Here is a 26,314-nt window from a genome sequence, read left to right as displayed (position 1 = left end):
CTAGCTTTGAAGCAGTGTACTAACTCATTTAACTAGAGTTACATATGCAACCATCATTCCACTTGAAACCATTACAGAACCATACTGTCCATAACTAACCATTTCTGGTTCTACATACAGTTGTAAAACACAGAACTGATGAACGGAGAACTTGTAAATTAGAGAACACGTTTTTTACGGCTATATGATGTCTATAATACCTAGGGTATTTTTCAGAATCATGTTTTCAATGAATAATGTTTTTATTAGACTTGTGCAGTAGGCTACCTAGAGTTTCCACATGTATGTGTTAATTGACTTATGTTTCACAGCTATTATCTATAAGTCCTATAGACTTGATCTAATGATATTTCTGGATCCTGATTTTAGAAATCATATTTGTTATGTGTACGAAAATGAGGGGAGGGTGATGTTGTTTTGTTTTTGCAGGTCATTTCGCAGTTGATGATCTTTCTGATCAGTTTTGTCAGCACAGTGTTCTGCGGTCACCTGGGGAAGACGGAGCTTGCAGGCGTGGCGTTAGCGATAGCGGTAAGAAAGCACACTTGGAGTGATATCTGTTCGTATTGGAAGAGTTTGACTTGATAAGTGGAAGATTATGCTTTTTGGAACGTTCTTGGCACAAAAATGCTGATTTTATTTTGCACATAATCTCACACATCAAAAACGACTGAAATTATGTAGATGAATAGCAATTTCATGTCTTATAGGGACTGCTGTAATTAACTAGGGATGCACCGAATGGGAAATTCTTGGCCGAAACCGATACCGAAAATAGAAAACAGTTGGCCGAAAACTAGGGATGTCCGATATTATCGGCCGACCGATATTATCGGCCGATATCGGCAGTAAAATGTGATATCGGAAAATATCGGTATCGAGATTTTTTTTTTTTTTTTTTTTTTTTTTACATTTATTTAACCTTTATTTACCCAGGCAAGCAAGTAAGAACCAATTCTTATTTTATTTATTGTCAAAAGTATGCATGTTGGTTTAATTCAACAACAAGAGATATGTAATGTTAATTTTTACTTTTTTAATTATCATATTTTGCACAGATAATGCTTACATTTAGAAAGCCTTTTGAATGCATCCAGTGAAATTTTTTTTTTGGGGGGAAACCCTGCATATATCGGTATCGGTTGATATCGGTATCGGTATCGGTATCGAAATTAAGAGTTGGACAATATCGGAATATCGGTATCGGTAAAAAAGCCAATATCGAGCATCCCTACCGAAAACCAAAGGCCGAAAATGATTCATAGAATAGAATTTTTTTTACCAATGTTGTGGAACATTATGATTATGGAAAAATATATGATTATGGCTAAACTTAAATTAAATAATAAATAATCACTATTATGGGTCCATAAAACATTTATTCAGCACTGAATGCATACAGTACATTAATTCCATATTTTATCTGGCTGCGCAGCGGACATCTGTGCTCTACTGAGCGCAGCGCACCTTTCTAGTCCCCAGCTGAATGTGCTCGCTTGACTCGGCACAGTAGACGCGCGACAGACGGACAGCGTCAATGTGAGAAACACAATCCCCCCCCCCTCTCGCTCTGAATAATATGCATATTAGATCACTCAGTGATTAACCGCGACGGGCATATAGTAAATAAGGATATAAAAGCATGTTAAAGACGCATTTATTGGACGAGTTGCGCGCAGAGTTTACATAGAAACAGCGCGACTCCCGACAGCGCGACATCATCACAACAACACGCGTTAGGTTACAGGTTGTTTCTGTTTCGGTGACATATTTTCGGTGAAAAAACTCTTTCGGCCGAAAGCCGAATGGCCATTTTCGGCCGAAAGTTTTCGACCACCGAAATTTCGGTGCATCCCTAAGGATTCAATGTCCCCAATGACATCACTGGTGGCCATATTCAAACTCATTTACTCTCAATAACTGTCAAACTAAACCAATGTGTGTGTCAAACTAAATGAATGCAGTGTTTTTGGATGTGTGAGATCGTATGCAAAATAAATCTGCATTGTCTTTTTGGTGAAATTCCCCTTTAATACGACCCTTTGGCTCAAGTGCATGACTCGCGGTGCATAACTGGGTGAAAGATAACGTTTTAGCCTGGGAGATGAAGCGTTAGTCTTTGCTAGCATGAATGACACCTGCTACAATTGGTGCTGTTTGACTCGGATCATAATGGTGAGCCCTGTGCTCCAACTGGGGTCGCTGTTGTGTGGAGTGAGTTCAGAGGGGTGAGGGTAATAGAGTACTGTAATCACTGGACTATACTTTTAAAGGATTATTACAATATCTGTTTTCTAGCGCCGGATAAAAATATATATATATATATATATTGAATTGTTTCATTTGAACAATCTATAATTTATTATTAAAATCTTTTAATATCTAAAAGAAATATTGGATCTTTTAATTCGGGGTGGGAATCACCAGAGGCCCCAAGATCATCACGATACCAGAGTCGCTCACAATACTGGAATATTGCGATATGTTTTTAAATGATGTCCCCAACGGAAAACGTTAGCAACATCTGCAATAAAAATAGATATACAACATCAGTTTTATCTAATAAGATAAGGGTTTCGGTCTGTTCCACTCACTAAAGTAAATAATAATAATAATCAATATTTGGTGTCAGTGTATGTCGGCATGCAAAATATTACAATACATCACGATTTTCTCCCCCACCTCTACTTAATGTATCCCTTTTTTTAGTGGATGTGTGAATATTTTGGCTAAATGTTATTTCTAGTGCTCCGCTTCCCCTGTCCTGCAGATATCTGTAGTTTACCTTCTGCTGAGTTTCTGCTGAACTACTACGAAAACCTGGTTGACCAAATTACATCTTTTGACAATGCTGGTCCCCTGAAACCAGTGCCATCAAGTGTATCTTAATGTCTATCTATACCTTGACCTTGAACTGTCTTTCCTGTCTAACTGGAGTTTTACTTGATATCTTTTTTTTTCCCCCAATATAGGTTATTAACGTGACCGGTATTTCCATCGGTTCTGGTTTGGCATCGGCCTGTGATACCCTCATATCTCAGGTAGCCCCAGTTGACAGTGGCCATCCATTCATTTTATTTATCTAACCAGGGTAGCTATAATAACAAGACTGCTGTGTTCCCAGGAATTCCTTGGGTCTGCATGAAAACAAGCTCAAGCTCTATTGGATCGAGTTTATTTTCTCGTCCCAGTTGTTCCCTCGGTTAGAGGTGTGAAGCAAGTATTTTCTAACTGTTAAATATTTGTGTATCTCTGACCCGCTGTCCGTCTGTTTCGTGTAGACCTTTGGGAGTGGTAACCTGAAGCGCGTGGGCGTGATTCTCCAGAGGGGGATTCTGATCCTTCTCCTGGCTTGTTTCCCCTGCTGGGCTCTCCTCATCAACACAGAACCCATCCTTCTGGCTGTCAGACAGAGTCCAGAGGTCGCCAGGTCAGCTCCATCTTCTCTCCCATGAAACAGACATACACCTTCAATAACAGCGCATCACAGCCTTACATACCCAGAGGTGGAAAGTAACAAATTACAGCTACTCTATAATGATATACCGATTTCACCAACAAGGTTACAACGGGTTACTTTCACACATGATAAACACAAAACAAAGGAGAGAAGAGACATCATAAAACAGGTTGATGGGGAGTGAAATAAAGCTAAATGAAATAATGGACACAAATACGTTTAAATCACTCGGAAGAAATAAAAGCAAGCCTGTAAAAGTAAGTTTTGAAAAGAAGATACTAAACTAGTCTTTTTGAGTATACTTTTACTTCTACTCAAGTAATTCTTAAGCATTTACTCCTACATGAGGTAACAATTTTACACGGGTTACAAGTTACAACACCGGTTACAATTTTCATTTACAGTAAAACATTTATAAAGAATGTATTATCGACATTACCTTCCATAAATCATGAGTTTTCTTCTTTTCTATCATATGAATTAAGAACCAATCCAAACCAAACTCATTTTCTGCTACGCTGGTCACGCATCCTGCGGTTAGTAGGCCGGCTTTTCGTGACAGTTTTCGCGATAATTCATGATCTTTGCGGAGCTATTTGTATATTCTATATTATAGCTATGGGGAAAATGTTATGGCTCATTTAAACTATTTGCAGTACAGCATGTAAAAAGGCGTTCATTTCTACACACTGTAATTTGTAGTCTATTACACGCTGAACATCGCCCATTTCCTAAAGAATCAAGTCTTTTTCCATAGATCACGAGATAGGACGCTTTGTGCAATAAGCCCGAATCGTTCTGGTTGATTCCCTGAACCCCCAAATACTCCCAAATCAAAGGTATATAACATGCACCTTCACAAAATCATCAAGGGGGGGGGGGGGTAGTCTTACCCCGAAAATCCGATCGTTAGAAAAAGCCTTGTTTATGACTGGTACAGTAAGCCACTGTGATAGTTACATAAACATGTTCCACGTTCGGTAAAATAGACATAGGGGGTCCTTACTGTAGCCAGAAGGTAATCCAAAAATAATAATTCCGGGGCGCCCGAGTGGCGCACGGCATACAGCACTACGGTGCCACACGGCCGACCCGGGTTCGACTCCCGGACCCGGTGATCTTTGCCGAATGTCTTCCCCTGTCTATCTCCCATTCCTCCTCTCTCTCTCTCTACCGGACTGCCCGGTAGCAAAATTCAATAAAAACCTACAAAAACATAACTTGTCCGAAAGGACAAGTAACATTTAAAAAGAATAATTCCAATGGATCTCATCGGCAATCGTGATTACAAGTTTATATAATGTAATTACACGTATTTACTCTACACTAGGTTTTGAGGCGAGCGGATCTGCTTGCGATCGCTTTGGATGAGCTCCTCCCCCACAGAGCCAGTCTCGATGCCTTGGTGCATTCAATGACAATAATGCTGCCTTCCTATCCGAGTTCAAATGGTAGACGATACTGCCATCTGGTCATATTCGATCGGCATTGCAGTTCAAGCATATGTGGCTGTGCCAAAATGATTTGGATCGTTCTGGGCGAGTCTGTAGCGCTGGGATCAAAGGAAAAAGATCTAATAACGTATATATACGTGATTGCCGTTCAACACATGGTGAGCAAACACGTATACGTGGATGGCGCAGATTGAGTTAAACCTCAGGCTAATAATGACCAATTAAAATATTTGAAAAACCTAAATCTTAACACTTTCAGAGCCCTTGCTTAACCTTGATTTACCCGTTGAATGCCCACCACCCACTTCAATGTTAGCGCTAAAAACGCCTAATCTATGTTTTAAATTATGGCTATGTGTCTAATCTGCCCGTCGCTTATCAATGACTCGTTTTCCAGTCAACATTGTCGAAGCGGATTGTTTTTTTATCTGTTCATTTTCGTTTTATAGCATTTTGAAAAGTCCTCGTTTTCAAGGAAAATATAAAGATTCCGTGATAAAAGACATTTACTAGAATATTCTAGAATACACAAAAACCTTGTAATTTTTCTGCCTATTTATGAATCGTTTTCAAATAAACGCTAGATTATCGATAGTATATGTGTACGTATGCACGCTAGAGACGCAAGCTGAAAAATCGATTCTCTTATTTCCTCATCAGCGATCGCGCACAAACAGCCACATCACACATAGGGCAAACGCTGAGATCTCAGCGAATACAACTCTGATTATCCCAAGACTGGTAAAATAGATTCCTTACCTCAGATCAGATGTTCTCCAAAAAGATCATTCCAATTCCTGATCGCCATTCCAAATATCGATCACGCTTATTGATTGAGTATTGGCTGCTGTAAATATATATTCCAGGCTGATTCCCGTGCCGCGAGCAGATCCCTCTTGAGCAGACAGCTTGCCAGCACAAGGAACCAGCTGGCTCCGCCCCTACATATCTACAGATCCCAGGTCAGTCTAAGCGACTGACCTGCAGTTACACAGGGATAGACGATAGGGGGCGCTTTTTTCCATTCTGAGCTCCTGTAGGGGCTCCTGTACCAACGGGCGACTCGGTTGATGAAATATGATTTCAGATCGCTAATAAAACGATATTTGTCGTCGTGGGCACTCAGTGGGGGGCCTAATAAAACTAGATATGTCGTCCGTGGCACTGAAAGTGTTAATGGTTTTCATTCAAAAGTCATTAAGTTATTTAATAGTTTTTAAGCGTGCTATTATTTTGCCTGAGTAATTTTCCAAACAACTACCCTTATGGCATAACATTTAACTGATGTAAAAGTACTTCTACTTGAGCAATTTATTTCAGTACTCTTTCCACCTCTGTATATATAACATAGTAGCATGTATTGATAACAGTAGGACTAGGCAATATGGAAGATATTAACAATTTCGGGGCCATTCACGTATATATACGTTATTGGGCGCCAACGGTTAACGGCCAAAAACGTATATATACGTTATTTGATCGTTTTCCCTTTTCCTTTTTTTTTTTTATATCCTATTCAATGTCAGGGACCTGTATGTTGCCGTTAAAAGGCATACTGGGACGCGTCTATGCCAAATACAACGCAGTTCGGTTTCCGGGTTCCTCTGATTGGCCACGTGACCGCGCGCTAGCACGCCCCCCTTATCGCCCGCTGCCGCACTGTGAAGCAGAAGAGCCAGCGAGGCGACGCGAGGCGGTGGTTTCAGCAGCAGCGGCCGTCTTCTTCCGAGGCGGCTCGTTCTTATTAATCCCTAATGGCATGTATGTTGTGTATGTCATAAATGTCGATATGAATTGAAAATGGGGGACCCTGATGTAAACAAGACAAAAGTCTTTCTCTGGTCTGCATCCCCTTAACAATTGTGTGTATTGCGCCGTACTGTATTGTACCCATTCTGCAATCTGTTAAATAAAGTTTTCATTCATTCATTCATTCATTCATTTCTCCCCCACTACTCTCAAAAGTAACACTAAATAGATAAAGTACAACAACGCCAGACTCAAGAAACTGTGTTCCCTTTGGATGTGTTCTCATAAACATGGGTAATGGGAAACCTAGGGCTTCACTCGATCACATTGAATAGTTTTCGGGACCCCCGATCCATATGTTGTGGTGGGTTATGTCGTGGACCAGATGGGCATAAAGTAGAATTCACGTTGTGCCCTATAGCCAGCCTCCCAGGAATTAGCCTGGATCATTCCGAAATTATACTCATATTAACGCGTGAACATATTCATGAAAAAATTTATTCTTTTTTGCATCTTGAACGGAAGATAGTTACTGTCAAATGACCATGGTATTGTATCCATAGCTATAATATAAAATATAGATTTATCTCTACAAACAACGTGACGCACAGTGAAACTATGTAATGAAAACCTGGCCGTGCCATAGCTAGATGGAGAAATTGAATGGCCCCGAATGTCTTAACACACAATAATCACATTCTCCCGTCAATATCATAATATCCATTTGTTAAATCACATATTAAATAATCCAATTAATATTCATCACATTGAACTGCTTGGCAATGTAATAAGTTATATGACATCTAACCAAAATGCTGTCATTTGCAAATATTCCCTGAAATATTGTATTTAGACAACATAATTATGTACAATATCACAATATTATGATTTAATCACAATATTAAGTAATATTGTAATGTACAATAATTCAATACAATTACATATTGAATTATGTGCCAGTGCAATGCTACTGTGATAAACTGTTTAAAATACATGACATGTGTTGGTCTAAATTGAAATGTAACCTCAAAGTTGGAGAGCTATCATTCATAACCATGTCGATACTTACTTACAACTTATCTCTGTGTCTGTCTGCCATGAAGTCTGTCCCAGCTGTATGTGAAGATCTTCATGCCTGCTCTTCCAGTGAGTTCTGCCTGCTACACACTATCCAGATTGCTTGTTGACCTCTCCAGTAATTAGTGTTTTGTCCATCTATATACCCCTGCTCACCGTCCATATTGTCCTATGTCTGTTTCTGCAGGCGGCTTTCATGTACCAGCTGCAGGGAAGGTATCTTCAGAATCAGGTGCAGTCTGTGACTACAAGGCCCCTGATGTGAAATATAGCATTGGTTTAGGATTTGCTATTGACCATATTCACACAGTGGCCATTTTGCTCATATGTCATGCTGAGGATGAGATTCCTTTCCACCCTGTTCCCACCCATGACATGGGAGTAAAATGGCCACAGTGTGAATATGGTTAATTAAATTGATATTTCACATGTGTCCTCTCCATCCACCTAAAAAGCATTTGTGTCAGTGTTTTTGAGTTTTGGGATGCAGGCAGTGTTGGAAAAGTTCACTTTCTACATGAACTAGTTCAGTTCACAGTTCACAAATTTTAAAATGAACTAGTTCAGATCAATTCAAAATTTTGAACTAAAGTTCATCGTTTCAAAAATGAACTAATTTATAGTTATTTTTTCAATACGTTGCTGCGAGCTATTATTTTTCAAATGTATTGCCAGTGCCACAACCCATAATAGAACCACAGAATACTGGCATTTCCATAACGCTTTGCTGCCGCCCATTAATCCACACTTGTAGAAGCTGCAGCTTTCATCTCTACAGTATATTTTCAAAAACATGAGGAAAAACGTGCTGCTTGAATGGTATTTTTTTTTTATATTTTATATTTTTCTCCCATCCCAATTTCGTATCATCCAATTCAACCCTCCCCTGTCACGAACGCTGTTTCTTGCCTCCCACAAGCCGGCTGCAATGTGGACTAAGTCATACATAGCACGTGTTCCCTCCGGTACTTGAGGTAACAGCAGTCGCATCTTCTCACCTGCGCAGCTCGATCTCTCAGTGGCGAGGAGTAACGCGTGGGAGGCTCACGCTGCCCCCGACACTTCCTGATTCTACTGCGCAGGCGCACCAACCGACCTGTAGGAGTCGCTGTCCACAACGCCCGATCCCCACCCATCAGTTTCCCACCCCCTAATACGGCCAATGTGTATTAGTACGGACGACCAGTTAAACTGAAAGCAAATGTGGAGCGCTGGGCTCGAACAGGCAAGCCCAGCGTCTCCAGATTTCGTGGCGAGCGCCTTGCCCACTACGCCACGCTGCTTGAATGGTCTTTATTAAGTATAATAATCTAAATATACTTAAAGTACCAAAAGTGAAAGTAGTCATTGGGCAAATATAAACATGTGCCGACATAACTCTATACTAACACAACACGAGGTAGGAACCAGGCTGAGGTATGAAACTAAGGTTGTACCTCAAAATTCAATATTCAAAGTGCAAAACATTTACTGACTTTAACTAAAACTCCTTTAAATACACCGACGCCGCTTAGAGTCTGACTCTGAGCGAGTGCAGCGCCTTCTGAAAGTGTGAGTGCTGCTGCTCTACTACCAGACTCCCCGAAGCTCCGCCCAGAGAGGTTGCCAGATTGTGTGGTTTTCAGCATTATTTTAAAGCCTGTTTACGGTGTGTTTTAACACTTTGAGTGCCACGAGGTGGCGCCAGAGGTAGCGCTTCAATGCCACCATCGGCGCCAATGTTACGCTTAATATCGCCTAATCTATGTTTTAAATTATGGCTATGTGTCTAATCTGCCCGTCGCTTATCAAAGAATCCTTTTCCAGTCAGTGCTGTCAAGGCAGATTGGTTTTTTATCGCTTCATTTCCCTTTGAGAGCATTTTGAAAAGCACCCGTTTTGAGGTAAAAGACCATTCTATGATAATCATCTTTTACTGGAATATTCCAGAACGTTGATATTTGTCGGCCTATTTATGAATCGTTTTCAAATAAACGCTAGATGATCAATATTATACGTGCACGCAAGCACATTCGAGCTGCGTACGGATAATTGCCGTGTTAATTTCCTCTTGGACTTTTACAGTGAAACCGAAAGAGCCCATTTCACAAAACAGCTTATATCTTCATCAAAATTAGTCTGATTATCCTAACACTGATAACATAAATTCCTTACCTGACATCAGATGGTATCCAACTGGTATATTCCAATTCCTGATCACCATTCGAAAAAATCGATAAGTGTATGGATCCAATGTGTGTAGAGTGCAGTACATGATTCCGCGGGTCTCAGAGGCTCCAGAATGAACTGTGATAACCCCGGCTGCATCAGTGGACTGGAAAATGTGGAGTACAGGATTTTTTTCCCCATCCATTTTCATTGAGTCCATTCCAAAATCCCTTATGTCATCTGGGAGACAATAGGGGGCACTTTTTTCCACATCTGATCGCCGGCGGCGCTCGGGTTTACTAGGGTAGGCTTGCGTGATGCAATATGATTTGATATGATATGAAGGAAAAAAATTCAGAGAAATCTCGTGAGTGGCTTTCAGCATAACTATCGGAAACCCGAGATATCTCGTGAGTGGCAGTGAAAGTGTTAACTGGGTTTTCGGCTGAAAGGCATATGAAATCTGGCACACGTTTGAACGGCGTTATAATATAGTGCTGAGAATGAACGCACTTTTGAACGCCGTTATACAGCGCTGAGAATGAACGCGTTCTCAATTACGTTAATTTAGGGGGGAAAACATCCGTTTAGTTCCCGTTCGCCCAAAATACGAACGCGTTCACGAACGATCGTTCATTGAACGCGCTCAGGTACATCACTGGATGCAGGACAAGTCAATGGGGGGCCTAATTTAGAATGCTTCACAACCCACATTGACTCCCACCTAATTTTGAATGTTTCACTCCCCACATTGACTTCCAACTAATTTAGAATGCTTCACACCCTACGTTGACTTCCACCTACCTTTATGAAAAAAGTATCAGGGTATTTCTAAAATATTATCATGGTATTTCCATCATCTTTTTTCCCCATCAAGTATGATGGGAATACCACTATATTACCTTCGGTATCATGGTTTAAATTGGATTATACCATGTTATTATTTAAAGGAAACTCCAACATTTTGGGAAATTAGCTTATTTGGCATCTACCCATGGCCGCCTAGTTATAGTTGAAAGTGGGGGTGCAAGATTTTTTTTTTTTTTTTTATAATTCTTTTTTATAAATTTTTTTTTTTTGGGACAGTCAAGGGGTGGTTTGGAGGGGGTCCGGCACGACCCCCTTCACGGCAGATTTTTTTTTTTTTTTTTTTTAAATGTAATGAACCTGTACGTGCAATTTCCTGCAATATAGAGCTTTCAATCTTGACCAATAAAGTTGCTCTTTTTTATTGCACTCAGTTTATATTGCAGTATGATAGCCAATTTCTATAATAATAATATATTAATATATATATACTGTATATATACTGTATATTGATTTTTCGCTCATTTATTTTTATTAAATCAATCTCCTTTCAAATAGGCCAAGTTTTTTATAATAAAGAGAAAAAAGATATATTTCCATTACCTGTAACTCTTGTGTCTCTTTCTCTCCTTCTCTGCCTCCTCCCTGAGTCTGCAGTGCACAGTCATGACATCGATCTCCAGATTTTTTTTTAAAATTTTTAAAAAAAAAGTAAAAAAAGAAGAAAAAAATAAAATTTGGAGGCCCCTCGTCACTAATCCGGCCCTGCTCGTCTGCCATATAGATGGCGAACGTTAACATTTGCAAACGAAGTCAATGTCATCCAGCTGACACCACATATCTAGATAATATGACAACGTTAGCTAGCGGCTAGCACTAAAGCTAACGCCAACCAGAGGGAAACGTTGTTGTTATTATTATTATTATTATTATTAGAGGATTTACGGTATGACCAGATGGCATTTCGGGACGTGAAACACTTTTATTGTATTGCGTGGTAGAAGTTCTACCACTCAATAGTAAAGACATGTCTAACATAATCTTTTGTTTGAACAACTTACTGGAAAATCCTGCCTGCCACCAATGACACACACGTTGCTGTATTTACACTCAGCCTACCTGCAGCGCCGTGCGCCACTGTCTGCTGGGGTGGGGAGGCACTGGATCAAACCATAGGGGGGGGGGGGGTCGCAATCTTTGGAAACTTAAAAACTTGCTATTAAGTGTCATTGCGTATTATTAATTTGATTGAAATTACGTAGTTATGGTTAGATTTATATATTGGGGGCGGGTATATCATATTTTTCATATGATCAAAAAGTGGTGGAGCAAGAGCATACCTTTGCTCCCCCAAGTTCAATAGTGGGAGAGCAGATGCTCCGAGTGCTCTATTACGCAGGCGTCTATGCATCTACCCTGGAGTTAGACAAGAAGATACATACCCTTTTTCTTCTCTGTGCATGCAGTAGGAGTAGGAAGACACGCACCGTTAGCCTAGCTTAGCGTCAGTCACTGGAAGTAGGTTCCTCCATTAGCCAGTATGGAGGTGGCGTCTGTGTGTATATTCACAAAGATACCATCAACCGTACTGACCTTAACCATGACGAGATTGAAACTGTTTGGATTGAAATCTTATTTGAAAGGGCGAAATCAGTACTAGTAGGCACAATCTATAGACCGCCAGAACACAGTGGCTTCTATGACACACTTGATGGGTGTTTAGCCGGGGTGGAGGGCGTAGAAAAAATTCTTATTGGGGACTGGAACACGGATATGCTACATAAAGCATCACCCGTCTTCAAGGCCTTCAGTAGGTTTTGTGATCTACACGGCCTCAGCCAGCTAATCACCCAACCCACACGTGTATGTGAATCAACTCAGACTACCATTGACCTCATCCTGACCTCTGACAAGTCCAAGATCTCCAATAAAGGGGTTATAGCGTGCGGGTTAAGTGATCATTATATGATATTCTGTACCCGCAAAAAGCTAAAGCAAAAGGCTGGCTGTCACAAAACAGTCGCATCTAGAGACCTCAAAACCTACTCTAGCGAGGCCTTTAACCTTGAACTGGAGAGTCTGGACTGGTCAGATGAGCTCAATGGTACACTGGTTGAAGAAACATGGCTTGGCTTCAAAACCAAATTTTCAACAATACTAAACAACATGGCCCCCTAAGAACCACCAGGGTAAAAAATCGCGCTGAGCCGTGGATGCACACTGAAATACTGACCGCTATGAAAGCCAGAGACAAAAAATGCTCTTGAGTTTCGTAAAAGTCAGTCAAAGCTTACCAAAAGCACGAGCAGTGAACTCCAAGCCCACGCGACTGAACTCAAACTAGAAAGAAACAGACTAAGAAATGACGTAAACTCCATGAGCAAAACTGCTAAAAAAAAATGTCATCAATGACAAAACTGAGGAAAACAAAAACAAACTATGTGAACTTTGGAAATTACTCAATAATCAACTAGGCTGCAGTAAAAAACTTAAAACCAGATTCTCAAACATAAACATAAAGACGGACAACACGCTCATCACAGACAAGCTGGATGTAGCCAATTACTTAAACACTTTCGTCACAAACATAGCCACAACACTGGTAAACAAACTACCCTCCCACTACTACAAGAACCTAGGGGTCCACAAAGACGACTTCAAACTGGAAATGGTAACAACAGATGAGGTACTCAAAAAACTGAGCGCCCTCCAACCGAACAAGGCCACTGGCCATGACAACATCCCCTCCAAATTTCTCAGAGACTCAGCAGCCGGCTTTAGAACATCCCACTCCACTGACACACCTTCTCTATTTAAACGACCACATCAAACAAGAGGTGGACGCGGGCAAATACTGCGGCATGGTCATGCTGGACCTACAAAAGGCCTTCGACACTGTCAATCACATCATTCTGATTGACAAGCTAAAAGCAATTGGTTTTGATAGTCTTATCAGTGAGCTGGATACAATCCTACCTGGAGGGGAGAGAACAGATGGTGGAGGTAAACAGTAGGGCTGACCTTCGAATATTTTTTTGGAATTCGAAGCTTCGGGGCCGAGATTCGATTTTAATTCGAAGCTTCAAAATAATATATTTATTTTTTTTATGTTGTTGGACTTGTACAGCACTTTGTTCAACGTTGTCAGTGCTGTAAAGTTTAAACCTTTTTAAATCTTAGACAAATGAAACACTGCTTTCATGAAATATTGTAAGCCGTCATTTGAGGCTTTATAAAAGCAGCACAATGAACACAAATCTGTCAGTGCCGAGTCCGGCCTCATCTTAAATAACAAACAGCATTGCTTGTTGTAGTTAACAAAGAGAGACGGAGTTGATTTTGCACACAAAAAAAAGAAAAAGAAAATCCTTTCTTTCTTATAATCGAATTTTTATTTCATATTCGAATCCCATGCCCATCGAACGAAGCTTCGAAGTATTTAAGACAGCCCTAGTAAACGGTACCCTACCCCCCCCCCCCCCTCCCAGTGAGCTGTGGTGTTCCACAAGGAAGCATCCTAGGACCGCTACTGTTCCTAATTTATGCAAATTACATGTCGTCAGCTTGTGACTGCAACTTGTTCCTGTTTGCGGACGACTCAGCCCTGCTGGTCTCTGACAAGAACAAGTTGCAGGTTGAAAAAACCCTCAGCTCGGAACTAGGCAAAATCTGCATATGGCTCGCTGATAACAAACTATCATTACACATGGGCAAAACAGAGTCCATTCTCTTCGGTTCAAATAACAAACTCAGCAAGACCGACGGCTTCTCAGTTACAGTGGGTGACAATATTGTCACAAGGAAAGATGAAATTACCTACCTGGGTTCCATCCTAGAGGCGAATCTTTCCTGTGACAAAATGGCATCCAATGTAATAAAAAAAAGTCGACCAACGAACTCGATTCTTGTACCGGATCTCCTCCCTGGTAAACAAGAATACCCTGAAGACTCTGGCAGGAGCACTCATTCAAGGGTACTACGACTATGCTTGCACCTCATGGTACTAAAGCACCTCAAAGGCACTAAAAACAAAATTACAAACATCTCAAAACAAACTGGTCAGACTACTGCTTGACCTGACTCCTAGAACCCACCTCACCCCTGCCCACTTTGACAACCTAGGATGGCTTAGAGTAGACGAAAGAGTACAGCAACTTGCAATGGGCCTGGTCTACAAGATACACTACACAACCAAGGTACCCATGTACATGTCAAAATACTTCCCAAAGGTCAGTGAATACCACGATCACAACACCAGAGGGAGCTCCACAAATCATGTTAAACCCAGATTCGGCTCAAACAAGGGACTAAACACGTTTCGCAATTATGCCACACCAACCCCACCCCAGTGGTGCAGTCGTGGTCACACCCGGTTACATGCCGTGTTACCAGATCACTGAGGCAGAAGTACGCGCGATCGCGCACGGATGTGTACTCGCGTGTACGTGCACACAAAAATGCGCTGTATCCATTCGTTGTGACTAAGTACCCGGCCACCGTTTTACATAACAAAAAGCGCAGGTAGACTAAGTGTCTGGGTGTTGGCTATCTGAATGCATCTCCCCCTTCATTCTGTGTGACACAGGCAGTGGAGGTGAATACTAATGTGGCTCGGAATTCGTGATGGGGTCTACCTGCTTATGATATTGAATCAAGCGTCTGTGCTGCGCACCAGCTTTCCACGCGCACATTCACACAAATAGAGAGCAAGAAGAGCTTGTATGATAGAAAGATTGCACTTGTGTATATGCGCTTGTGTGTGTGTGTGCGTGCGTGTGTGTGTGTATAAATCAGTTCTGTGCGCACGTACCCGCGCGCGCACGTACCCGCGCGCGCGCGTGCACGTGGCGTGTTACCAGTTCCCATATTACGACTGCACCACTGCCCCACCCCAACCCCACCCCACCTACCCAACCTCCTCCAATGTACAGTTTCTACGTCAAATTTATATACTCTTTTTTCTGGACTCTTTTTGTATCACAAACAGTACTGTATTTGCAAATCTGGTATGTCATAAATGTATAGATGTAGCAGTACTGTCTATCTGTATGTCGTGTGTGTCATATATGTTATGATGAATTGAATCAATCAATCAAAGCCTAGTTCCAAACGTCTTCCTACTCCTACTGCATGCACAGAGAAGAAAAAGGTATGTATCTTCTTATCTAACTCCAGGGTAGATGGCAAATAAGCTAATTTCCCAAAATGTTGGAGTTTTCCTTAAGTACAAAAGTGGTATCATGGTAATACATAACTTTAACCATGAAATCTTTTTAATTACCATCATATTGCCACAATACATTTTCATAAGGGTATAGTGATATTACAAGGATGGCCAACATGGGACCGCCCCAACAGGAAGTTCAGCATTGGAAGATGACTGTACTTCTTACAGTGTTATTTGTCTCCTGGTGGTAAAGGGGAAGACATTTCCAAACTCATCCTTGTCTTATTATTCTAGACTTCCAGTAGCATACTTAGCATGATGCTAACAATTACTAACATGTCTTGCTTCCAATATCTCTTACACACCATCTTGGTGGTCTGAAAGGACTACCAGTTTGACAAATCAAATAGAAACAAAGTATGGACTATTCCTTTTAACACATTGAGAGCCACGCCCCTATGCCCAGATAACCCCTTCCGTGCCAGCGCTTTAGTCAATGGGAGGTCGGGGATATTTGCGAACGCTTAAACTATATCTTAAATTATGGGTCTAATACACCTGTCTCTTATCAATTACTTGCTTGCAGTCAACATGTACGAAACGGATTGTTTTTTCATTGGTACATTTCCGTTTTATACCGTTTTGAATACGAGTATAGTTTTGAAGATTTCTAGTGATTCCAGAGAAATCCGCGATAATAGCTCTTTAGTGAAATACACAAAACACGTTGTAATTTTTCGGCTGATTTATGAATAGTTTTCAAATAAAGCTAGATTATCAATAGTATATGTGTACTTATGCACGCTAGAGAAGCGGGCTGAAAATCTATTATCCATGACCTGGTCAGCGCTAACGTCATACATACACAGACACGTTGTGATCGCTATGAAAAAAACATCTGATTAACCCAATACTGGTCAAATAGAGTCCTTACCTCACATCAGATGTTCTGCAAAAAGATTAATCCAATTCCTGATCGCCATTCCAAATATTGATCGCGTTTATTGATCCAACGTTATAGTCCGAAACACATAATCGACGCTGCTCTGATGGTCCTCAGTCAATCTGGTAACACGATACTGCTTGCCAGAGATGGGATAACCCTGGACCGGACTTTTTTTTTGATGCACATGGCCACCCAATCCAATCCAATGATGTGCATTACCATCCGGGAGACGATAGGCGGCGGTATTTGCCCTTTTCGAGCTCAGACCCATTCACAATGATAACGTCAGGCTGGATGGATGAAAAATGTATGGATAAAAGAAATGGCGATTAAATAACGAGAACTCGTCATTGGCACTCAACGCATGGCGAGTTAGGACGACTAATCTCGTCGTTGGCACTCAAAGTGTTAATGTCAGTATTGAGACAACATTGTTTGTTCTTTGGCTTACAGGGCATCATATGGCCCCAGGTGATAACTGGAGTGATGGGGAATGTTCTTAACGCTGTTATCAACTACGTCTTTCTCTACCCTCTGGATCTGGGCGTTGCGTGAGTGCTGCTCACCTCAATAACTTGAAGATACTTAAAGATAGTTCAGTCAGGAGAGACACAATTTAGATACAAAAGGTGTTTATTTAAATAGAATCTTCTTTGGCATTGATTCTGTTGTAGAAGTCTAAATGTGTAGATTTAACAGAGTTTGGAGACAGTCTAAATCATTTCAAGTATGCTGCATGCTCGCTGTAATCTCAAATATCAGTAATGGTCTCAATAAACATCTACAACTAGAACCTGTTTTCTTAACTCCCACCACAGTGGATCTGCAGCAGCCAATGCCATCTCACAGTACTCCCTGACGGTGTTCTTGTACGTGTACATCTGGTGGGGGGGGCTGCACAAGGCCACGTGGGGAGGTGAGTTATTTCTCCATTTGTCTGCTTTGTAATTCAGTGATGATGACCGATAGAGAGACTTTTCACAGAATGTTTAGAATGTCCATTTTTCCTCCATGTTGGAAGAAACAACAGTTGCTACAGTATATGCAAAACACTGGTAGGCATCTGTTGATATCAGAGAATTATCAACAAAAAAATTATAAATTGGTGTTTTATTACTGTATATAATAAACAGTTCACAGACAACAGTAATATCATGTCTTTCCAGTATTTTATCTACCAATTAGGCATTTTTATTTTGAAAGTGGTTACCAGTGGTTACAGGCAACCATATTGGAAGAAATATAACTATACAAGCCTCTATTGTTAGACTGCAACATGAAGGATCATGATCAAAATGGTCTTGTTCTCTCTGAATTAATCATGGGATTGATTGGAACAGACCAACTATCACGTTTCAGAAGCTACATAACGTCATGCAGCTGGTTGTCCTTTGCATCCATGTGTAATAGTTAACACATGTATTTTCACTCTCTAACCTATTAATGCTGTGCATAGGACAGGTTACACACACACAAGACAACTGCTCGAGGTTTGTACAGCAAAGTTGTGACCAGGTTTGCATCCATGTGGATAAAAAAAAATAGATACATTTCACCACTTTGTTTTAACTCAAATTTGATTTATCCAGTGTAAATCTGACCTGTTGCTCACAATACCAGTGTCAATGAAATTAAGAGCATGAGTGCTTTTGCTTGACCCTACACCTTTGACCCCTCAGGTTGGTCATCTGACTGTCTGCAGGAGTGGGGTCCCTTCATCCAGCTGGCCATTCCCAGCATGCTCATGCTCTGTCTGGAGTGGTGGATGTATGAGATCGGAGGATTCTTGGCCGGCTTGATCAGCGAGGTTGAGCTGGGAGCTCAGTCTATAGTGTACGAGCTGGCCACCATTGCTTACATGGTAACTCCCTAGTGTAGTCTACGAACTGGCCACCATCGCTTACATGGTAACTTCCTAGTGTATTGTCCGTGCTTACCAACATCGCTTACATGGTAACTCCGGCCTAGTGTATTGTCCGTGCTTACCAACATCGCTTACATGGTAACTCCCTAGTGTATTGTCCGTGCTTACCAACATTGCTTACATGGTAACTCCCTAGTGTATTGTCCGTGCTTACCAACATCGCTTACATGGTAACTCCCTAGTGTATTGTCCGTGCTTACCAACATCGCTTAAATTGGTAACTCCTGTTGTGGAATATTCAAATGAGCCATAACAGTAAGCTGTAGGAATTCAGATCGATTGTCAGTTTGTATAAAAATATAGAACGTAGTTTAGTTCTGCTGACAAAGTGATCAGTTTATAATCAGAGACAACATGTGTACACACAAAGCGTGACCAGAAAGTGACCAAGAGGTCTTGGTCAGACGTACATTAAATACAGAATTTACATGACGTACACAGATACCAGATATGACAAGAAAGGTAAACAAATAATTGCCCTAGTGAGAGAATCATAACAAAGATTGGCTCTATGGCGGTGTTATGTCTCTCACTAGAACTGAAGAAATAGGCCAAATGCCATCTCCTAACCTTGGTCGTTGTTAAAGAGACACTGTCAGACTGTAGCCTAGTGTCTGGGCTGTAGCTAGTTGATCATATTAACTAGTCAAGATGTACAGAGATTTAACACAGATGGACATGGATAACATTTCCCTCACACTCCCTAGTGTAGTGTACGAACTGGCCACCATCTCTTACATGATAAAAATGTGATTACCATCTTTTCCAGAGTCAGACAAGAAGATGGATACCAATAATTTTTTTTACACCTTTGAGAAAGATCTGCCACATTCAAATTAAATTAAATTTACATTCAATTCTTATTCCCTAAACTATTAAGTATCAGCTGATATCGAATACCAATCCAATACATTACTGTTACTGAATACTGGATCGTTCATTTGGAATCATGGGATAAAAATAATTGATATATGATCCATTTTGCTCCATTTGAGAGATCTTAACAAGATCTAACATGCCTCTTTGTGCCAAAAAGTGGCTTTCCTTTGATTACTGACGTGTCTCATGGTATCTCTGTTTTGGCTTGATGTCGGCCTTATTTGCAATACCAGTATCGGTAGCATCTCTAGGCTTGAGACAATGGGTTTACAACAATGCCTATCCTTTCTCCCACAGTTCCCCCTGGGATTCTCTGTAGCTGCAAGTGTACGAGTTGGAAATGCACTTGGTGCTAGGGACACAAAGCAGGCCAAGCTTTCCAGCAAGATCTCCCTCATTTGTGCACGTAAGAACCAGTGCGTCGATGTACCCTGCCAGAACTCCGCAGCAGGGCAATGACCGATGCAGGACTTGCTGCTGCATTCCATGATACGTGGAAACAGCTACTGTACTTTGTCTTGCCATCCTGTCCCTCCCTAGTTCTGACATGCATTACAAACCATTTCTAGAAAGAAAACGGCAGCTATTTCCGCTCATTACAGAGAAAGACCTCCAATTTCTCATGTTACATTTCTCAATAGTGATTTCATGCACACTAATCTACCAATTGTTTCATACATTTTGTTTTTCCCCCCACTCCAGTCATTGTCTCATGTTTTGTTGGAGTATTTCTTGGAGTCACTAGAGATTTTATTGGGTACATTTTCACCACAGAAAGGTGAGTATACATTCACTTTGTTGCACTCAAAACAAAACAAAAAAGGCTTTTGTATAATTTATTTAGAAGAAAAGCAGTCAAAACTCTTGACGGGTGCACCCAGGGCAAAGAATGTCAAAACAGTCATGCTTGCATAATCCCCTCATGCACTTCATAATCTATTTCTCACAATCATCATCTTCATTCTGACTCGATAGCCACTCACCCGTGACCCGGCGAGGTGAGCCCATCATTCTCTACGCCGCTGCCAATTAATTGTCGGCTACAGTACAATGACTCAGTACAGTGCTGTTCTGCTGGAGTGTTTAGTTTTTGCGCATCGCTCTTCCAGTCCAAGTTAATAACGGTAATTGTTCACTTGACTGGGGTTTATATCGGGAGACAAACTTTACTCACCAAGCGCTCAAAGGACTCTTCTCCTGCTGCTATTCAGCTCTTTACCAATAATATTCTGACCAGGGATGCACTGATGGCACCTCTGCACCGCCGAACAAGCATTATTTTGAGATATAATCACTTTTCTAGAGAGATAATAATGATAATAATAATTACAACAATTAATCTTATTTAACCCTTAGATGCACAAGTTACTATTCAACCCCCCTAAAATATAAGTTTTTGCATGTGTGTGTGAGATTATGTGCAAAATAAATCAACATTGTTTTGGTGAAATGTCCCTTTTAAAAATGATGACTGTCAGTAGGGTTCTCTCTCAGCACAAGCCATGCTGTTCTTCATACTGCATACCCACATCTCAGGCTAGTTAACAAATGCAAAGTAAATGGGGACAGGCTCCAGTCTGTACAAGCCCTGAAATACACATTTAAATATACTCCACAGTAGGGCTGCAACAACTAATCGACAACTGTTGGCAAAAAAAAAAGTGGAATTAGTTGGGTCTACAGTATGTTATGATGAACCTCCATGGCCTGTTGTTGAAGCCATTTGATGTAAAGCAAAGCCTGCTAACACTTAGTTTGTGTTTTATGTTTTTCTTTATTATTATTTAAACCGTTCAGCTCCTCTCAAACTGAAGACTTAAACAGATTTATGTAAAAAATATATATTTTCTTTTCTATCTTGATGTATAGCATAGATTTATGTTTGCTTTTTGTTTTATAACTGTCAATTTGCAAGTTGTTTGAAAGAGCATTGTAGAAGATGAGGAATAACGTTTTGTTTTTTGCATACCATTTATCTTTTTTCTTTTTATCCAATTAATTGTTTAAATAATTGATAGATTAATCGACTATCAAAATAGTCGTTAGTTGCAGCCCTACTCCAGTGCACGCAAAGGAGGTTTCAGCATAGCCTATACTGTAGCAGGATCGGAGGTTAAAAAGCAGATTTGAAGAGTTGTGTTTTGATCGCTTTTTTTAAGGAAGGGAGATCTAACATAACCCTTGTTTCATTTCAGACATGTTAACATGTGATCCTTGGTCTTTGATTTCAGTACTGGGGAAATCCTTTTGACACAAGTCACTTTGTTTTAACCTGGTATCGGCCCGATATCTGCCCCATCCCTAAGTCTGAGCAGAATCTCTCATTTGCATCCATCTTCTAGAGACATCATTGAGAGGGTCGCCGACGTCATGATCATGTACGGTTTCTTCCATCTCATTGATGCCACCGCGGTGAGCAGATGTACACGCAGCTTCACGCCGTCGCCAACTAAAGCAAGGCAAAGCAGACATGCCAGTGGTGGACCGTGGACGCAGAATGGGATTTGAACATATCTGTGTTTGATATCCACAGGGTGTGACGGGGGGCATTATTCGAGGGGCAGGGAAGCAGATGACTGGTGCTGTATGTAACTTCATTGGGTACTATCTCATTGGCTTGCCCATTGGAGTGTCCTTGATGTTCGCAGCCAAAATGGGAATTGTAGGTGAGGACAGATGAAGCTTTCTACAGTGTCTATGTCCTATATATGTTGTCTTTGTTGGTGGTCATAGACAACCTACTGTAAGTGTATAATTATGTTACTTTGGGCTTGATATTAAAGGAACATGACAACTTTATGTGAAATGCACTTAGATAGATACCAATTTCCTCTCTGTGCATTCAGTAGAAAGCTATTTGGCTGCAAGCTAGCCTAGCTTAGCACAAATTAATGGAAGCAGATACAGCTAGAAGCTAGATACCACTAGCCTAGTATAAAACACCGGGAGACCTTCGAGGAGGCAATAGTCTTGGTGCTATGCTACATACAAATAAATATCTGTAACGTTACATGTGGAGGGACGTCCTCACTTTATCTCTCTGTGTGAATGAGGTTGGTGCTTGAGAACGCACCGTATTGCTCATTCGCTTATTACTATCTCATGTGTTCACTTTATTTAAAAATATATATGCAAATCAACCATTTAACCGTTAAGAATATCCAGTTCATCTAAAAGGACTGGTTAACCTGCTAATGGGATATCCTTGCACATCTGTAATTCATAACATAGTCACGTTAGTGGTCTGTACAGTAAGTAAATTACTCATCAGAGCGAATAACAATGACTCTTCTTCCCTCTCTACTGTAGGACTATGGTTAGGACTTTTTGTTTGTGTCGTGCTACAATCAACATTCTTTATAATTTTCCTGTGCAAACTAGACTGGGAGAAAGCTGCTGAAGAGGTGAGTGACTATGCCTAGGATATTCCTCATGATATGAATATTGTAGACCAGTGGTTTCTATCCCAACACTAGTCCATGGAATGTATGCAAGCTAGCTCCATTGGGTCTGAACACCGATAAGTAAACAAATAGCTTCCCTGTGTCAATAAAGTCAATGGGCCTCATTCACCAATACTCTCTTAATATTTTTCTTATATTCTTTCTTACCTGTCTGTTAACTCATTCAGCGCCAGGGATTAGCCTGGTCCCGTTCTAGCTATGCCAGATAGGAGTGCGTCACCTTGTTTGGAGAGCTATATCTATATTCTATATTATAGCTATGGAGACAATACTATAGTAATTTGACAGTGACTTTCTTCCGTCGAACATGCAAAAAAGAGATAATTTTTTCATGCATACGTTTGCGCGTTATCCCGTGGTGAATATAAGTATAGTTTAGGAGTGATCCGGGATAATTCATGAAAAGCTGGTTCATAGGGAACTATGTGTATTCTACTATAAGCGTTGGCGTTTCTTGCCTGGACAGTGGACACTAGGGGTGTAACGGTACACAAAAACCACGGTTCGGTACATACCTCGGTTTTGAAGTCACAATTCGGTACGGGTTTTCAGTACAGTGGGGGAAAGTTTGACTTTCCATGTTCCACTCAATAATAATAATAATAATAATAATGGATAAATGTTCTATAGCACCTTTCATAGAACCCAAGGTTGCTTCACAATCGGGACAAAAAATAGGGCTAGGGAAGTAGGGGGAAAAAAGGGGGATGAGGGCAGGTAAGGGATAATGGACCTAATCTAATCTAAACTAACTGATGGGGAAAGCCTTGGTGAAGAGGTGTGTTTTAAGAGCAGTTTTGAAGGTGTCCAGGGTTGGGGCGTTGTGGATTTTGGGGGGAGAGAGTTCCAGAGGGTAGGGGACGCCACGCTGAAGGCTCTGTCCCCGAAAGTCTGTAACCTGGTGCGAGGGATGGAGAGGAGACCTAGATCAGAGGATCGTAGGTTCCGGGATGAAGTGTGCTGGTGGAGGAGATCAGACGGGTATCGGGGGGGGCGAGGGCATGGAGGGACTTGTAGGTGAGGAGCAGGAGTTTGAAGGTGATGCGGAACTTGACTGGGAGCCAGTGGAGGTGGATGAGGGTGGGGGTGATGTGCTGCCAGGGCTTGGTGTGAGTGAGAACCCTGGCAGCTGAGTTCTGAACATACTGGAGCCTGTCCAGGGCTTTGCTGGGTACCCCGAACAGGACTCCGTTACAGTAGTCTAACCGGGAGGTGATAAATGAGTGGATCAGGGTCTCAGCCACAGAATCTGAGAGTGAGGGTCGGAGACGGGAGATGTTTTTGAGGTGGTAGAAGGCAGACTTGGTGACGGATTTGATGTGGGAGTGAAATGAAAGTGTGGAGTCAAGGGTGACGCCCAGGTTACGGACTTCGAGAGATGGGAAGATGGAACAGCCGTCAACGTGGAGGAGGAGATCTCCAACCTTCCGGAGCAGTGCCTTGGGGGCCACAACCATGAGCTCTGTCTTTTTGCTGTTCAGTTTCAGTAATTTGGTTGACATCCAGGTTTTTATGGCGTGGAGGCAGTTGACTACGGACTGTGGGCGGAGCTGGGAGGATGGTGAGGTGCTGATATAGAGCTGAGTATCATCAGCATAGCAGTGATAGTTGAGTCCGTAGTGACGTATAATCTGACCGAGGGGGAGCATGTAAATGGTGAATAGTAGGGGACCCAGCACGGAGCCTTGGGGGACACCGTGGTTGACTGGGGCCGGGGGGGAGGATGAGTCGCTGACGCTGACAAACTGAGATCTATTTGTGAGATATGAATGAAACCAAGACAGAGCTATACCGGTGATACCAAGGTTGTCGGAGAGGCATTTTAGTACATTTTAAAGTTAAATGCATCAATCTGGTGCACTTTGAGAGCAAAATAAAGAGGCTAGATCTATGAACTTTGTGCTCAAAACACAAAATCTACTAGACTAGTGCTTCCCAATCCTCTCCTCGAAGCACCCCAGCCGTTCAATGTATTTGTTAAATTCCACCACCAGCACACCTGATTCAACTTAACTAGCCCTTTAAATCAAGGTGTGCTGGTGGTGGAATTTAACAAATACATGGAACGGCTGGGGTGTCTCGAGGAGAGGTTTGGGAACCACTGGACTAGAGCATACATTTGAGCCATCAAAGAAATTAAGCAAAAGTGGTTACCTGTGTTGAACTGGTTTATTTAAAAAAAAAAATGGTGGATTACTATTACAACTACTACCACTGCCAATACTACTGATACATCCCTATTGGAAAACTTTATATTAAAATTATTATTATTATTATTAACTTTTTTTTTTTGGTTCATTATACAACTGGCGGGCCGCCACAGTCTTTGTAATTAATGGGAAACCCTGTATTTATATCAATTTGACATGCATAACTCGTGATGATGAGTTATGACACGTTTATATGCTTTTGCAACATGTGCAATTTAGAGGTGACATTTTTACTTTCTGGTTTAGAAAATCACAAGCAGTGGGTTTGATCTATCATCTCTTCTCAGGCACTGGCAAGAGCAGGAGTCCAGGTCACGGAAGATGAAGATAAGTTTGGAATGGAAAATAAGGGTAAATAAAGGCTCTCCTCTTTCTTTCCCTGTGTCCAGATCCATTAAAAACTGAAAAACGATTCTGAAACTGTAGATGTCTGGTGAACCCTCCTGCTCAACACTCTTCCTCTCATCCTCTCACACCAGGCCGCTCCCTCGCGGTTGTAGACTCTGCGGAGCTTCACGACGAGGAGAAAACTGCTCCATCCTGTCCTCCCAGCTCTGGGGAAGGGAGCACGGACATCGGGGGGCACGGTTCAGACCCGGGTGGAACCATCGCCACAGTAGCAGTGGTTCTGTCCAGCAGGCAGCTGGTCGTGCGACGTGGCCTGGCAGTGCTGTTCATGGTGCTCATCCTTGTTGCTGGAGTCTTTATCAGCGAACTACTGACCAAGATCCTCAAATGATGACCGCCTGGCTTATTACCGGCAGTCAAAAAAACATCCGGCTCCATGTTGTCTTGATGTTCAGGCTCTCAGTGGCTGGTGTCAAAGAGTAGCACCCATTGCCTCTTCTCACCTACAATACAGACACTGCCCTGTTGGCTGCAATATACTGCCCTGTTACATCGCAATATCATAGGCGATGTCACTTACTCAGTTAATTCACTCACGGTTAGCCATTCTGCCCCCTAGTGGCAGCTCAAAGGCACTTTCTGTAAGAGCGGTTCAGTCCATGCGACAATGCTTTGCATCTA

The 26,314-nt window shown here is 41.5% G+C and overlaps 1 protein-coding gene across 1 annotated transcript; it reads left to right on the top strand.

Moving 5' to 3' along the window:
• Positions 1 to 429: 429 nt before the first annotated feature.
• On the top strand, positions 430 to 26,024 carry LOC311246890 (multidrug and toxin extrusion protein 1-like; the record flags this gene model as incomplete). The annotated part of the gene is made up of 15 exons (XM_084337131.1): positions 430 to 531; positions 2,973 to 3,041; positions 3,282 to 3,430; positions 7,767 to 7,809; positions 7,928 to 7,972; positions 17,262 to 17,359; positions 17,627 to 17,724; positions 18,488 to 18,669; positions 19,909 to 20,017; positions 20,314 to 20,389; positions 21,954 to 22,023; positions 22,145 to 22,277; positions 22,921 to 23,015; positions 25,573 to 25,636; positions 25,765 to 26,024. Exons 1-15 carry the CDS (start codon positions 445 to 447, stop codon positions 26,022 to 26,024), a joined length of 1,578 nt encoding a protein of 525 aa, XP_084193257.1. The 5' UTR covers positions 430 to 444.
• Positions 26,025 to 26,314: the final 290 nt, after the last annotated feature.

The sequence above is a fragment of the Notolepis coatsorum genome, assembly GCF_963971535.1.
Source record: "Notolepis coatsorum genome assembly, chromosome: 20".
NCBI lineage: Eukaryota > Metazoa > Chordata > Actinopteri > Aulopiformes > Paralepididae > Notolepis > Notolepis coatsorum.
Note: the sequence above shows the minus strand (reverse complement) of the source record. Positions and strands in the feature narration are given on the sequence as shown.